Source organism: Giraffa tippelskirchi, chromosome 2 (assembly GCF_054371585.1).
Source record: "Giraffa tippelskirchi isolate mGirTip1 chromosome 2, T2T-mGirTip1v1.2.pri, whole genome shotgun sequence".
In the NCBI taxonomy this organism is placed as follows: Eukaryota; Metazoa; Chordata; class Mammalia; order Artiodactyla; family Giraffidae; genus Giraffa; species Giraffa tippelskirchi.
In genome coordinates this window covers 52076811-52094335 of record NC_137276.1, presented here as the reverse complement: position 1 = coordinate 52094335, position 17525 = coordinate 52076811, and the positions used below count along the sequence as shown (strand labels likewise).

The 17525-nt window shown below is 35.5% G+C and overlaps 1 protein-coding gene across 8 annotated transcripts in view; it reads right to left on the bottom strand.

Annotated features, from left to right (window-relative positions):
- Positions 1-5322: 5322 nt before the first annotated feature.
- Positions 5323-17525, bottom strand: part of WAPL (WAPL cohesin release factor) — a 73456-nt gene continuing 61253 nt past the window's right edge. For all 8 annotated transcript variants that reach the window (XM_081562952.1, XM_081562971.1, XM_081562934.1 and 5 more), the window contains 9 exons: positions 17152-17249; positions 16382-16458; positions 13257-13432; positions 12830-12945; positions 12442-12606; positions 9821-10028; positions 8957-9045; positions 6434-6529; positions 5323-5913 (listed from right to left, as the gene is read on the bottom strand). In XM_081562952.1, the coding sequence (XP_081419078.1) occupies positions 5848-5913; positions 6434-6529; positions 8957-9045; positions 9821-10028; positions 12442-12606; positions 12830-12945; positions 13257-13432; positions 16382-16458; positions 17152-17249 (1091 nt within the window). In that variant the 3' untranslated portion in view covers positions 5323-5847. The remainder of the gene's footprint in view (positions 5914-6433; positions 6530-8956; positions 9046-9820; positions 10029-12441; positions 12607-12829; positions 12946-13256; positions 13433-16381; positions 16459-17151; positions 17250-17525) is intronic.

Sequence of the window (17525 nt, the reverse complement as noted above, 5' to 3'; positions counted from 1 at the left end):
AACATAAAGAATTTTTCACTTAACTTTTTGTTATTGTCTTCTAAGTGAACTGTTGTGAATGTTTTCACCTTAGTTTTCTTTTGCCAGTCCTATAAATTTGTGTCAGTTGATTTGTTGTAGGAAGGGGTAGGCCCCCCTTCAGGGCCCCAAGAGCGGGCTCTTGTCTAACACTCAGAAAAGAATTGTCCGAGGAGACACGTGTTCACAAAGCAAGAGATTTTATTGGGTAAGGGCACACGGGTGGAGAGCAGTAGGGTAAGAGAACCCAGAAGAACAGCTCTGCCACGTGGCTCCCAGTCTCGGGTTTTATAGTGATAGGATTAGTTTCCGGGTTGTCTTTGGCCAATCATTTTAATTCAGAGTCTTTTCTGTTGGCGCACACATCACTCAGCCAAGATGGATGTTAGCGAGAGGGATTCTGGGAAGTGGACGGACAGGCGGTGTCTCCTTTTGACCTTTCCCAAACTCTTCCGGTTGGATGTGGCTTATTAGTTCCGTATTCCTTACCAGGATCTCCTGTCATAAAACAACTCATGTGAATGGTTACTAGAGAGCCTGGCCAGGGTGGGTGGTTTCAGTCAGTGTGCTTCCCCTAACAGATTCACGCTGTATGTAAGCTTATTTGGCTTCTTCCACTTAGCATTAAATATGAGATTTATCCACATTTCTGATTTTATTAGTAGGTCATTCCCTTTTATTACTAAATTCTGTTGCATAAATACAGTTTATCTATTGCCTGCTGATGGACAAACATTTGTGTTTTCCAGTGTTTGGCTACTATTAATAAAATGGCTATGAACATTTTTTCACAAATTTGTTGTGAAAATTTTTTCACAACCGTCTGTTGAATGCTTTAATTTTTCCTGCACAAAAAGCAAATGCTGAGTTGAAGGAAAAATGTATCTTTACCTTTACAAGCAACTCCCAAAACTTTGTTCCAAAGTGGTGTTATGATTTTACATTCTCACCAGCAACACTGACAAAGTTCCAACTGCTCGTTTTTGCAACATTTAGTGTTATTGGTTAAATTTTGGCTGTTTTGCTGAATCTCAGGTAATATCTTGTAATTTAAAAGTACATTTCCATGATCACTAATGATGCTGAGTGTTTTTTAAATGTGTTTATTAGTTACTCATGTATCATCCTTTGTTAAGTACCTATTCAAGTCCATTTAAAAACTGAGTTTTTCTTTATTTACTGAGTTGTAAGTTCTATATTCTGGATAAAGTCCTTTGTCAAGCAGATGCTTTGTGAACATTTTCTCCCAGTCAGAATGCTTTTTCACTTTATGATGTATCTTTATGAACATGCATTTTTGATTTTGATAAACTTAATCAGTTTTCATTGATTTCTGTATCTTGTCAAAAAAAAAAATTGCCACTCCCCAAATGATGTTCTTTGATGCTTTCTTTTAAAAGCTTTATAGTTTCAGCCTTTAAACTTAGATCTACGATCCATCTGAATTTCTATGTTTGGTAAGAGGTAGGGTCAAGGTTTTTTAAATATGGGTATCTAGTTGTTTCACAACAATTTGTTAAAAAGTACTTCCACATTAAAAATCGCTTTGGTGCCTCTGCCAAAAATTATTTGGTGATGGATTGTATGTGCATTTGATTCTAGACTCTCTTGTACTCATCTATTTGCCCTTATGCTAATATCACATTGTTTTAACTACTGTAGTTTTGTAGCAAATCAGAAGTGTATGTGAAAGTCACTCACTGACTCTTTGTGACCCCATGGACTGTAACTTGCTAGGCTCCTCTTGTCCATAGTGTATACCCTTCTTCAAGATTATCTTGCTCCTTTAGGTCATTTTGCCAAGTCTCCTTAAAAATGTTTGCTATTGTAGGGAGTAAGGTATTGTGGACTTATGCAGCACCTCAAATAGCTCTGAAAAACCACTCCAAAGAGGTTGGGTGGGGAAAGGACAGTATGTATGTGATTTTGGTGAAGGGGGAGTACATGCAGTCAGGCACACATTTTTCCAGGTTTCTGCTAGTCTCATGAAGCTTTCTACTAGTCAAGAGGAACAGTTATCACTGTGAAGGATTTTAGTGCTTTTCTCGATATGAGGAGATACAATTGGGCTAATAAAATCAGCTCCTGAAATACCTATCTGAAGACCTGTTCTGCCAGTGCCCCCAGTAGCCCCCCACCAGCACAAAGCGCCTCATTTCTGTGCACCCTGAACTCCTTTTAGTGGGTGTTGAAAATCAGCAGCTGCAACAGCACATGACTTAATCCTTGTACAGGTAGATGGCAAGTGCCAATTTGTAGTTGACATTCTATTTACCCATACCCTCTGTTATACAACTCTGGATAGCAGACAGGTCCCTTTAATCTAGGTGTTATACAGGTATGGTTTTCCATTTTTGTTCCTTAAGCCAGTGCATGACCTTTGGAGTATTCAAATTGCAGACATATAAGCAAAGGAAATAGAGGTTTGATCAAAACGTTCAACAGTATTCAATTTTTTCTTCAGTTTAAAGACTTTCTGTATCAAATTACTTATCTATGCATCCTGTATCAGATCATTAACTGACAGTGAACTGTGCAAACCTCTTCTGGTCCTTCTAGTGTATAAAAACTTGTTTGGAACATTTTAATGATCACTTATTTCATTTTCCCCTGTTTTTTTAGTTACTACCAAGATATTAATTAGAGATTTGCTGTTAAAGTAATCCAAACCCAATGCCCTCAGTGATATGAAAAGGTATTATCCCAGGTGTTTAAAATTATCACACCATTCTCCTCTGTTCTTTACATTTCCTGATGGAGTGAAAATTGCTTGATAAAAGCTACTATTTACCAAGACCTGTTTGAAACACTGCTAATACTTTACATGTACCATCTTGATCTTCACAGCACTGAGGTTAAGTACTGGGTTGGCAAAAAACCCCATAAAAACCAGAACAAACTTTTTGGCCAACCCAGTACTATCCCCTATTTCTGGTTGAATAAACAGAAAAAAAGTTCAGGAATTTGCTCCAAGTCCATAAACATCAGCATTAATATTCAAAATTTATGCACGTGATTTAAGATCTATCTCCTTAGCCTGCACTCTTTAAACATGGTTATATACTTGCCTCTATGTGTATAAGAGGGAAAAGCAGACAGACGCTCCCAGGACAGATCATTTCATCTAGGTTTATAGTTAAAAGCATTCAGTAGAGGTTGAGGAACCCACTTGAATAAATACAGGAAACTTAAAGGCGGACAACTAAGAAGAAACTGAAAAACTAAAAAGCAGCTCTCAAAACTCAAATGCAAAGGTCATATTCAGAGGTGCAAAAGGACTAAAGCAACTTAATAAACATACCAAGGGCACAACTACTCAACCAGAAAACCACCACCCCTCATATGTGAGTTGCTGAGTTGACATTACATTCAGATGAGTATTATTAAAAACACAGGGATATACATAGTGTTTAACAAAAACTGGTTAAATTTTTATGTGCATTTTCAAAGTGTGAAATTCACTTAAGTGACACATTGTGTTTCCCATTAGTCAGCTGAATCAAGTTTGAGTCTTCTTCCTCCAAAATAGTAATAGATTTATGTTAAAGACAACATGTGTATTGAAAGTAGCAATTTTATTTGAGTTAAAATTATTTACAAAAACCCAAAGACATACTTCATGAAACTGGTACAAACTATTTTTTTCCTGCCGTTGGCTTTTGCTCCAAAGATCACAGCTGAGAAATACTGTATAAAATAAAAATAGGATTGGATTCAGAAAAGTACTCTACCTTCTAGTTTCCAATTGGTAGTATTTACAGAAATATTTACAATGGAAAAAAAAAGGTTACTTTAAAACTTTAGTTAATTTGCAAGTCAGCCTCAAGTACCCTAAAATGCAGTTCTCTGAGGGTTAAAAACACACAAATGCACTGCGTTTGGTGAGGTGATTTCTCCCCCACCACTCCCCACCAAAATCTGCATCTCTATCAGTGCTTGACAATTAGTTATTATTTAAAAAACAAAACAAAACAAAAAAACTGTTAAACACTGAGGTAAATCAATTCTCAAATGATTACCAGTGTAACAGAAAAATGTAGTTCGCCCTGATTGTTCTTAATCCAAATGTTTTATAATATCCCTTACTAGTCAGCCACAAGTCAGTTTTACTAAAAATCTCCTTTTCCTAAATCCAATGATTAATAAATATCAATGTATTTTAAAATAATTTAACTAATTCAATTTTATGGATATCATTTACCAATAAGCATTTAAAATAGTTTGCTAAGCTAGCTTGTATACTCAGGGCAAATACAACCTCAATCTTTCCCAAGTTACACTGGCATACTATGCTCTTATAAAAGGTGATGGGTGGGGGACTGGGCTGGGTAGGAGGAAAAAGAAAACAATTTGACTGGAATCAGTTACTTCCTTATAGATTTCCCAACAATCTGCATTATCAAAAATAGGAAGACAATAAAAGGCAGCCACTGCATTAAAAAACATTACAGCTGGCACTGATCCAAGAGCCCCGATTTGTCACTTTATACAAGGAAATAACAAAGTCTAAATGGGTAAAAATTAGACTTTTAGCTATTTTCCCCAGTACACACCAAACTAATATTTTTATGGCTTCAAGTTTTACAAATCCAATGAAGAAACATGATATAACTACCTGAAAGGTATTTTAAAGTATTAAATGAAATCTCTGGAAAGCCTGTATTCAGGCCCAATCAGTAAAAAAGAAAAAATGTGTAACCAGTGGTCTGAACAATAATTAATACAATAAAAATTTGCAATGTTGTAAAATTAAATATATAAAATATGTTACTGTGTGCTCCAAACAACACACTGTTCTATGAACTAAAAGAATCTGGATGAAGAAAAAGGATCTTCTCTAAACCAACAATTTAAGGCTTTGCGTTTATGCATTTGATCCTGTCACTCGTATAGAAGAATATACATGTTATCTGGAAACATGAATTCCACATTGGTGTTTTAGCTTCCTTATATTTACTGTATTGAACATTAGAAAATATATCTAGAGTTCTCCCTCAAAACTTAATCATGTTTCAAGAGTCTCCCCTAACTTTAAGGGTAAACTACCCTGGGTTTGTCTATTTTGCTTCATCCTTTAACAGGGCACATCATCTTATATTCCCTCAAACTGTTATTTGTTTTCTTGCACCTATAGCTATGAATTACTATGGTATGATAATGAATATGGTCATGGTCTCAAAGGTGAAAAATACTTCAACAACCCAAACCAAATCAAGAATAAAAAAATATACTAATCCCTTGTGTCTTTGGATTCCATCTAATTTTAAATATAGACAGTAGTTCAGGGAACAACAACAAAAAAAATTCACAAAATTATTAAAAGCTTTATTTACGATTGGAATCATTCAACAAAAAAGCAAAAGCAAATGAGCCTGAAAAAGGAACTAAGCTGTTGTCTAGAATGTCCTCAGAACATTCAATACCTCAGTAGCTAAGCTGCCTTTGCACCTGGCTGGCATGACAACAGTGGCTCAACATACACAGCAGTTGCACTAACAGCAGCACAAGTTTTCCCCTTAAAACTTGCCCAGAATAAAGCAAGAGAAAAGGGGAGAGTATAAATTCTGCCAAAGTGTGTTTAAATACTGCGTGGAACTGTTAACAGCCTGAACCTTTTCCCTCATTTTTGATAGTTGCAGATTGATGTAGTAACTGTCATTTAGCAAATGCAGAATGCATGACGAAGAAGAAATCAGGTGGCCTTAAAAATCCAAATATGAATGATACTGATGAATGTTCTTGGTATATCTTCAAGGACTTCTTTCGTGACTTTTCTTTGTCTAAGTATAGCTCCAGCATTACCGAGCACCTGAAGCAAAGGTAAAGCAGCTAGCAATGTTCCAAGTATTCAATCACTCTAGAGATAGACTTCTGGCCTGTGGTTCCAACAGCACACTGAAAAGGGGAGGAGTGGAGGTGGGGGACGAGGAGGGGGTGGGAGTGGAGAGGAAGTAACAGTTAATTTTCCAAAGTACTGAATCAGAGCTTAAACTATTTAGCATTATTAAACCAAACATGATGAATCAAAACAAGGTGAAATTAAACTATGGCTTTCATAATACAGTATCAATATATTTGGCCCTAATAATTCAGTTACCTTAAAGAAACTACACAATTATTAAAAGAAAATCATTTTTTTGCTTCTATTCATGATGGCCATAATACTTGTATTTCTACCACCATTTCTTAAAAGTATTTATTGAATTTTTTTTTTCTAATTACAGTATTGTTTTATGTTTTGGTTTTTTGGTTGCAGATCATGTGGGATCTTCGTTCCCTGACCAGGGACTGAACGTGCACACCCTCCCCTGGAAGGTGCCGTCTTAACCACTGGACTGCCAGAGAAGTCCTGTATTTCTACTGTCATTAATGTATCATATGTAAAACCACAGAAGCTTCCATAGAAGTTACTTACGGTAAGATTCATGAAGCTCAGGAATTTTTTGAGCATCTCTGTCATTATTGAAAAGTCCCCTTCTGGCAGATACTCACGCACAGTGGTCACATTGATCTAAGGAAACAAAGCAAAGGAACACTGGTCAAGTGACAGAAAACATGAGTTTGAACCTTGCACTGTGTTGTTGGTGTTGGCACACATCCTATTTCAAACTTCTACAAGGTCCTTAAACTCCTTGGTTAATACGCAATTTCCTTTTCCACACTCTTTAACTTTTGTGAGCCTGTGAGTCCATTCCCTACCCCACCCAATCTCATCCTCAGAAAGAAAGGAAAAAGATAAAGCTGCCAAAGACTACAAGGAAACATGTGCATATTTACTTTTGTAAATGCACAGAAAAATGCCTGAAATAACAAAATGCACTGTTGGGGGGGGAGGGGAAGCAGGGCAGGGTGGGTGGGGATAAGAATAGCAAGGAAATGCAGACTGAGAATGTATCCAAAAAGCTGCTCAGGAATATAAAGAAAAAGATCAAGGAAAATTCTTCATGTAGGCTAGGAATTAACTGTATCTTTCCAAAGGAAATCTAGTATCATCTACAGAAAGAAAATGTAGGCAATGTCAGGACAGAAGATTAGGATGTTTCCCTCCATTATTAGCAAGAAGCAGCCAAACTGTATATAAACCAGTTTAAGAAAACTACATGGCCTGCTTAAAATGTTGTTCTATTTCAATATGTATTTTAAATGCTTTAAAGATTCATAAAGAATAAAAAGAAAAGCTCTTCTAAGGAGGCTCACCTATAATAAAAAGCACATACAAAAAAAAAACAACTGGGAAGAGGGACGCTGCTTTACCTTAAAATAGCCCTTACTGCATATAACCACCTGCTTTCTTGTCCTTCCCTCCACTTAAACACTGGGTAAACCAATTTCTTTTACATTTTGTGGAATCAGCTAGCTTTTTAGGGTTAATCATAATGATCCCTAAGGTAAGAAAGACATCCTGAGCTCTATAAATTCACAATACTGTTTACAACCTAACCTCTCTTTAGACACAAGAGATAAATAATTCACAGCTGAAAAAAACTCATTAATTTTAAGATTCATTATTTAAGAAAGAACATAACTGAAACCAGGGTGTATGCAAAATATGTAAAAATCTTTAAATAGCAAACCCACTCTTTTTTGGGGGGGTGGGGGAGGGCGTGCTTTCCTCCTTTTTGCTTGGTATGTGCTTTCCACATGCCCTTAAAAATCTCTGAATTTTAAGAAAATAAGGAAAAGAGCTGAGCTTGAAGAGAGTCCAGGAAAGGGAATAAAGATTTGCGAGGCCTCCAGAGCCACGGTAAGAACTCTGGTCTTGATCCTGAAAGCAGTTGTGCCAGCAAAGGCCACAACGAAGTGGGCCAGTGTGCACTTAGATCAGAGCCTGTCTACAATATGGAATAAATGAACAATAAAGATCCAGAAAAATACACAGGACTTAAGACAAATAAGGTACAAAGGAAGAACAAAACTGACAATGCAGAAAACTCAATGGCAAAAATGAGGAAATGTGGGTGGGTTGATAGAAGCCCTTCATATCATGATTGTGTTCTTTTCTCCTAGTCCTCTAGTCTTAAGAAAACAGAAACTAGCCATCCCACTATACAACAGATCTCCATTCTTTCTTGCATCCTGAACGCCCTTGCTTATAGGGGAAAAAAACCCACCTCTCTTTTATTTCAAAATTTGACTCTTCTACTGGGCCTCTCTGTTAAAAAAAATAAATAAATCCCACGTGTCCTCCATTTTAAAGCAGACTGTTCAAATAGCCAGAAATGTCCACTTCTGTGCTGATTCAGCCCAACTGTGTACACATTCACATCCTTTTAGTAGTTAAATCATGATCTAAATCTCACAAAGTAATCCCATTTTCCCGGCCAATGAGTAGATCAAACAAAAGCATGTGAGCCAATGTTGGCCAAGAAGTCTATTTTTTGCGCTGGGTGTGGAAAAGTCCTAGGGAAAAGAAACCTGCTCTTTCAGAGACACAAAGAGGCCACATTCTTCTGCGGGGCATTATTTAACTAGGTGGGACACAGAGTCAGCATAGATGTATGAAGAAAGCTAGCAAAAGACAACATGCAGAGGACAGCAGAGTTTAAAAGTAGAAATTATGAGTCCTTGATATCACTGAGGCTAAACTTTTCCACCTTAAGCCAGCTGAGCACAGGTCTTATATGATGCTCTTTTACTTCAACCAAAGACATGTGAATTGATTCCTCTATCAATCTGGAACTTTCTCATCAAAACCAATATACTCTTACTTTGAAATGTACCTTCTACCAAAGACATGCGAATTGATTCCTCTATCAATCTGGAACTTTCTCATCAAAACCAATATACTCTTACTTTGAAATGTACCTTCTAAAGTTCACCAAGTATTTAAAAGTTTTTAACAAGAGGGAAAAATAACAAGTTAATTAAGTAACAATGTGAAGTGGCTGCAATGAAATCCTTTTAGGATAGCATAAAACAACACAGAACTCTTACTTACTGGACTCTCCTGGCAGAGACACCCAAGAAGCAGTGCTGTGTATGAGGCCACAATGCAATCCTCCATGTGTTTGCCAGCATGTTGAAGGGCTGAAAGTATTAAAACAGAAAACTAATAGTGTGCGTGTGCATATATATATAAAAACCAAAAACTACAACAAACAAAAGCACCTAAGAAACCAGCAACTGTGTCATCTTTACTTCAAAACTGCTAAACACTGATAATGGTGATAGGAAGATGTAATATCCACACAAATTAACCAAATTAAAAAAAAGACAACCCACGAATGGTAGAGGGACCTTAATATAGAAGCTAAAACCATAAAACCCTTAGAAGAAAACACAGGACTAAATATTTGTGACCTTGGGTTAGAAAATGGTTTCTTAGATACAACACCAGGACCACAAAAGACAATATAAAAAATAGGTAAGTTAGACTTTGTCAAATTTAAAGCTTCACCATCAAGAAGACAACTCATAGAATTTATCTGCAAAACAGGTACTTGATAAGAATCAAGGCTTTAAAAATCCTTACTCAATAACAACAAAAAAGACAACCCAATTTAAAATATGGGCAAAATATCAAAACTGTAAAAACCCTTAGGTGTCATATTATTTGGCTGCTTCTCTTTACAGATGAGTAAAGAAAGGCCCAGGGAGGAAAAGCAGATCTTTCCAACAATGCACATATACCCTTCTGACTGCTAGGTGAAGAACTTCTACGAAACAGCAAAGCTTGTGTGCACTGAAGTAGAAAGACCATAAAATAGCAAGATTATGACAACACATGAATTAAAAAAATGTTTTACGGGGGGAAAAAAAACCCCACATCTTTTAAAAAATAAACCAGTCAAAATAAATATACCTTTATTGAGGTCAAGTTCTTCATCATCCTCCTCCTTCTTATTTTTCTCTTCTGTACCATCAGTCTTCTCAGTTGATACCCACTGTATTTCTCCACTTGTTTCTTGCCACTCTCCACTCTTATCATGCTGAGTGGTGGGAGCATCTTTGATCAATTCATCTGTTTTACTTTCTGCCAACTGTGCTGCTCGCTCTCGCTCAAGGAATAGCTGATAAACATTTTTGAAGATCATTAAAAAGGGATCACCAACCAACATCAATGTACCCAAATATAAGGGTCTATTTGCTTTTAAACATTACTAACTCTAAGAAGCATATTGTCTGGTAAAAAGGCTATGAATCAGTAAAAGCCCTAGCTCTATATCCAACTGAAAGACAAAACAAAAATATAAATGCTGCTGGGATTCAACTAAGTAAATTATCTACTGATTATGTATGTATTCTATTCTTAACAATGAAAATCTCAACACTTTCCTTTAATTTGGATAATAACAGGCAGGAAGTTCAAGCAGAAAATACAAATTAAAAGTTAAAATTAAAAGAGTTAAAATTCTTTAAATCCAAGCAGCCTGGATAAATTAACTGGAAGGAAAAAAGGACACTGAATAAAGTTTCATAATATTGGGGGAAAACAAATGGCTTCTTTAAAGGAAATTTAAAGAAATAAAAACCAAAGAAAGTAGAAAACAAGTTCTCAGAGAAAGACTGAGAACTAAATCTCCACTGCTATATTAACAATAAAAGTATAGTGCTCGCTTCAGCCAACAAATACAATAGAGCTATTAGCATGGTCCCTGCACAAAGATGACACCAAATTCATGAAGTGTTCCATATTTTTTTTACAACCAGAGATTATCACACTAAATGAAGTCAGTCACAAAGAGAAAGACAAACACCATATGATATTATTTATATGTGAAATCTAAAACATGACATAAATGAACCAATCTACAAAGCAGAAACAGACTCACAGATATAACAGACTTGTTGCCTACAGGGAGGGGGATGGGAGAGGGAAGGACTAGAAGTTTGGGGTTAGCAGATCCAAACTATTACATACAGAATGGATGGACACAAGGTCCTACTCCATAGCACAGGGAACTATATTCACTGTGATGGGATAAGCCATAAGGGAAAAGAATATGAAAAAGAATGTGTATGTATAACTGAGTCACTTTGCTGTACAGCAGAAACTAACATTGTAAATCAACTACACTTCAATGAAAAAAAAAATGCAAATACAATTGTCAATGGAAGTATACACCAAAAAGTCTAAAAAGGGAACATACTAAAAACTCTTGCCTTCACTTACTTATTTCCCTGTGCTGCCACAATGTTGAATGTACAGAAAGCATTTCATATATTTGCTGATATGATCTGGAGAAACCCTAAATTACTGATGACAACTACCAGAAAACTAAATGCCAAGTAGATCTCAAACACTTGCTGAAATATACAGAAGAATGGCATGCAAACTTTAATACCCTTAAGAAAGTAAAATGTAAGCTTTATATAAAGCAGTATTTCTTAAAGTTAGGTTCAAAGGGAGCCCAAGAGCCTTTCAGGGAGTACGTGAAGTCAAAACTGCATTCATAAGAATATTAAAAGGTCAACTGACTTCTTCTCTCATGACTGTACAGTAGAGTTCTCCAGAATCTACACACTATGTAATTATGCTATTGTTTCAGTGGCTAACAGAATGTGTGCCTGTATTTTATAGTTTTTTCAGTTTTGACTTCTAATTTAGTAAATATCAACAGATAAAGCACACATAAACAAAGCTGTCTGGAGTCCCCAATAATTGTTAAGAATATAAAGAAGTCCTGAGATCAAAATGTTTGAAAAGAGAATGACGGGCTTCTGGTTGCAGATTATTTCCTGAAAACACAGTTCAAGCACTTGCAGTTTCAAAAAGACCAAAAGGATTAAAGGTTAGCAAAGACTTCAGAAATAAATGAAAAAGATGGTTCATTATTTCTTGTAAATATGTGAAAACTGTCACTTAAGGAAATGACAAAGGTAGCTTGCAAAAAGATAAAAACTGTAATGCCAGCATTGTCAAAAAAAACCTCAAAAACTCACATATAGTTTTGGGAGGAAGTATAAATGAGAGGAAAGGGAGTATTTGGGGTGGGGTTAGTTGGGGACATCAGTTTTAACATATTAGTACATATTCTGATAATTTCTAAGTTAGGAAAGTACTCCAAAGATATACATACTTTGAAAAGTATGTCCCAGTATTCAGGTGCATAAAGTCCTGGGCACAGATCAGACCAGTAAATGCTGGAGGACTTGAACCAGATGGGATAAGTCCTCTATCCCATCTGGAATAGAGGACTAGGGCTAGAAGTTAATTCCTAATTTGCTGTTAATAATCTATTTTTGATTCATAAACAAATGGGCCTTGTTTCTGCTTTTTGCTAACAGTGTCTAATGAGTGACTGTCATAGCTGAAAACAACAGAGTAAATGAAGTAATGGTACACATTCTAACCTCTCACTGAACTGATGAAAATATCAGAGAAAGAGAGAGAGGAGGTTGAAGGGAGACAGAAGATACAAGTGATCAAGAATTTGGACAGATGCAACAAACAAAGGGTTATTGTTTTAAGTTGTTGCTTACCTGCACTAAAGCCTGAACTGCGTGAACTTGTCCAGCTATCCTTAAACTATCATCTCCTTCTCCACTACAGAAGGAAGAATCAAAAGAACATGATGTTTCCATGTTGACAAGACAGTGCCGATTTCGAGCACTATATTCCACTAGATTTATCAGTAGACCTAAACCCTACAAAAATGAAAACATGCATGTTACCACAGGTGAGGATCAAAAGCAAATGAACACAATATATATAACTCTTAATGGCAGCCAGAAAACTAGCCAGTGCTCTACCATCTACAAAATGGTTAAAAACCAGTATATAAAATAATGATCTTCCCAAACAAAGATGTTGTTTTCATCATCTTACTAGATCAAATACACATTTATGAAACAAGTCACTTCAACTCACCAGCACTCGAATATCAAATCTCTGCTCCTGAGGTAGGTACTTTGGAACCTGAAGCACACAGTTCATGGCTGTGCCAATCAAGCCATCCTGTTCTCCTGTTTTGGTGCTGCCCCATTCTGAAACGGGGAATGGGAAGAGTATGAAAATTGTTACGGTTATTTATGACAAACTATTAACATATAGCTTAAAAAATAGTTATTTCTTTATTAAAATATATTGTTGGCTGTAATATTTCTAAGCCAAGCCACAAGGCAGGTTCTAAAAATATCAGCTCTTAAAGCAGTTAAATCTATACATGAATAAGTGAATTACATGAGAGCAATTTAAAAATCACTACATTGAGAAAAGAAACAAGGGAATTAACTTATTTTTACATGTAATATTGTACAATCTATGAATGAGAATATATGTAGGAAATATGACTTACCATTATCATTAGTTAAATTGAGCAACACCCCAATGATGGCCCTCATGCAGTCCTCCACTGCTTTGCCCACGTGATTAGTTACATTCTGGTGAGGCAGAGGCTTACTGTCAGGTAAGCATATACTGTTCTCAGCACGGTTATACTGCTTAATCAGCTCTTCACAATGTTGTAATGCTCTTAAAAGAAGACAAAATACAGACTATTATGCTCAACAAAAATACTTATATTAAGAACTTCTGACTGACTTGGACCTTAATGCTTTAAATTTGTCATAAAGGCTGCCAAATTAATCTTTTTCTACTCCAGAAGTTATGTGAACTATTTAATCATGTATCAAACATGTCTGATATCACACTAAGAGCTAAATTTTATTTTGGAAAAACTTGATAATATGAATTTTTCTAAGCAAAGTGAAAATTATAAACTCAACACAGAAGTTTATTCTACCAACAGCTGTCCCCAATTTTCCCAATCTCTCCAACGTAACAAACCTACTAGCCCACCTCACCCAAGGTAAAACCATTAAAAGCCAGCACTGGACACTTCTGAATTTCATTTAGATGTATTTTTTTAGAATGTAAACTCTCAGCAGGTAGAGAATATTATTTATATTAATATTGCATAATAACCTTGTATAAACAGATACTAAATACTTCATAAACATTAGAGCATTTTTAAAAACTTGAGGTCATTTAACTGACTTGTTTGTCTCCTGGCAGTCATGCAAGGGTATCAGCTACATCTAAGGATTTTTAAGATACTACCCAAAGTAATAAGGAAATGTAATCTTTAAGTGGTTCTAGTATTTCTGAGACTCTCTTTAAATCACTGAGTCTATTAACTTAACATCTATGAGATAATGATGAAATCCACGAACTGTGAGTTGATTCTTCATGTATTATATACCATGCAAAACCCTTAAAACTACTATGTCTAATTCCCCTCTAGCTGCTTCTTAAAAAACACTCTCAAGTTAGTTAGGAAGGTATCTGCGTCTAACCTAAAATAATGTATTCAGATGTTTGGGGATGTTCGCCAGGATTACCATGCTGTTACTGTTAACTGCCTAAGTAGCACTGAACTAAATCTGTTGGGAGGTGAGAAGAGACAGTAAGGGTATATTGTTTAATTATTCAATATACTATCCTTGCATTTATCAGCGTTCTACTGAAAGCTTCAGAAAGTCTGAGGAGTGGTCTCTCATAAACATCCAATTCTAATGTCTACTGACACTTGTAAGACATTTGACACAAGTTCCTAATCGCAAGGGTTCCTAACATTGTTTTAGAAGGCATTTGTCAGGAGTCATTAAGTATACAGGAGACATTTTAAAAATAAGATACAGATTTAACTTGCACAAATACTCTGGTGATAGAGTAAAACATAGTAATAAAACAACTAGAACACATACCTTAAGGGTATTAAGTATGACACAGAATTCACAAATACAGGATGAAGGGAAAGCCTACAGACTAAAAACAAGTCTATTGGGAACTAGAGACTTAGAAATTTGGGATTATGGGAAAACTGAATACTGACTGGACTTATCATATTAAGCAATTACTAATTTTTAAGAGATGAAAATGCTATGGTGGTTATGTTTTTTAAAGAGTCCCTTTTTACAGATTATATACTCAAGTATTTATGGATGAAACTATATGAAATCTGTAATCTGCTCCAAAATAATGTAGAGGGCGGAATGGGTAAGGTTATACATAGATGGTAACAACACTGGCCAATGTTTGATGATCACATTCAAGCTGCATAAGGTGTACATTGGGGCTTATCATATTATTGTCTACTCTTATCTCTGTTTGAAATTCTCCAAAACAAGAAGTTAAAAAACAGATAAACTTGAGTCAGGCTGTAGTGGGCCTTTGAAACTAAGGACTTTGGACATACATCCAAAGGCAAGAAATCACACAGATTTATTAGAGTTTGGGATTATTTTTACAAAACAAAAATCTGAGGAAGGTTAACCCACTGTGGTATAATGTTGGACAGGCTAGAGGCCAGAGTACCAGGGCAGAGATATCAACAACTAAACAGACATATTAGTATGAAGCTGCTGTTAATAAGCTAGAACCAAGACTGGAGACATACTTGGAAACTTTACACACACTGAGGTGATATCATTAGCCCAATGTCAAGAAAGCTGGGCAGAGAGTGTGAAATGAAGGAAGATACATATAGATCTGGGAAAATAGGTATAAATAAACAGCAGAAGGCAGCTAGTAAAATTCATTTACAATAAAAATAAGGACTAATGCTTACTACTACATGCCAAGCATTGTTTTAGGCTTTACATATGTATATTAACTCCTTATATATATTGTACATAATCTATATTACATACAATATACAAATGATTTTTAAAATCTTTTGTAGAATTAAAATATCATTTAAAATACACATTTAAAATATGTATCACATATATGGCATTTAGTCAATCGGTAAAGATAACCCTGTATGCGAGACATCAAAAGAGACACAGATAAATAGAACAGTATTATGGACTCTATGGGAGAGGGCGAGGGCAGGATGATATGGGAGAATGGCATGGAAGCATGTAAATTATCATATGTGAAACTAATCGCCAGTCCAGGTTCAATGCATGATATAGGGTGCTCGGGGCTGGTGCATCGGGATGACCCGGAGGGATGGGATGGGGAGAGAGGTGGAAGGGGGGTTCTGGAAGGGGAAAACATGTACACCCATGGTGGATTCATGTCAATGTATAGCAAAACAAATACAATATTGTAAAGTTAAAAAATAGAAAATAACTAATTAAAAAAATATGTATCACATATAACTTAAAATATATTAACATATATACTGATTCTTTTACTGCAACAACCTTGGGTAGGTAGACACAATTATTAACCCCCTTCTGTAAAAACCTGTAAGTTCAGAGCTATAGAGCCGATGTTCTGAAGTTAAGATCCAAACTCAAGTCATTCTGGCTTCAGAATCTGTACTCCTAACTTTTGTATTTTACTGCACTGCTTCTTGTTCACAAAACTTGACAGACAGAAGTACTTTATGGAGAAAGGTGACAATGGCACTTCCTTTAGAGTCAATCCAAATGCTTTAAATAAACGGCATGACATTTCAGAAAAACTTACTTAGCTGATGAAACAATGAGTTGTGAATCTTTATAGGCAATCAAGTAGCTTTGATTCTCTGGATTATGCACTGTTACCTAAAAGGGAAAATTTTGAAATTTTGTGGCAATCCATAACATTCATTCATTCACACACAACACATAGCCCTCTAAAAGACATAAAGATGAGGAAGAATTAGCCCTTGTCGTCTAAAGGGAGTAACAACCCACACGTTCTAAATTTAAAATAACAGAGCTACTGCTTTATTACAAAATCAAAACACCACTGTTATAACTGCTTGCTCACCATTAATATATTCTGTACTATACATTCATTGTAATGAACTACCAAGCACTTTAAATGTCAGAAAAGTGCTGTCACTAACTTAATAAACTAATATTTTAAAGTTCTTAAGTAGATTCATTTAGACTTTTAAAAAATTAGATGTTTATTTAATGTACTTGACACTCCAGAAGAAAAAAGGAACAATGTGAATTTCATCTGTGCCAAGAACTTTTCATTCACACTAGATTATTTGCCCATAGATGTTTCATAAAGTACTCAGCTAATCCAATCTGGTCAACACAGTCTATGCATCCTGAAATTCACTGGCAGCATAAATTCTAATCTACATTGAACTAAGTCATTTGTAAAAGTCAAAATACAGACTGCATTACAATCTCAATTTGGATTAACAAAAGTGAAACTCTAGAGATATATAAATTATGACAGTCTCACAGAGAGCACATTTAACATTAGATCATTTTCTTCAAATAGCTGTCCATACTTACGCTTTCTAAAACTCGTAAACATCTCTCTGCTCCCCATAATGAGGCTACTAGTTTCTCTTCATCCTCATCTTTACTTAAATGATCCACACATTCTTTCACTAGGAGAAAGGAAATGGACATAGATTAACATGTCTCATCACTTCAATACTTACCCCCTTTACTAACATTAAAAGTCATCTGTATACATGTTATCAATGTGTTGGAACCTCTCTGAACACTTATTCTAAGTTTTATACAGTGAGATGCTGAAATGTATGAGACTCTAATTTATAATTAACTTTCAATATCAAACTGTTAATGGCCTTTTCCTTAAAAGTTAAAAGATTTTGAAGATGCTACTAAAAGGAAAAGATCTTTTCAAACTGATGCAATTA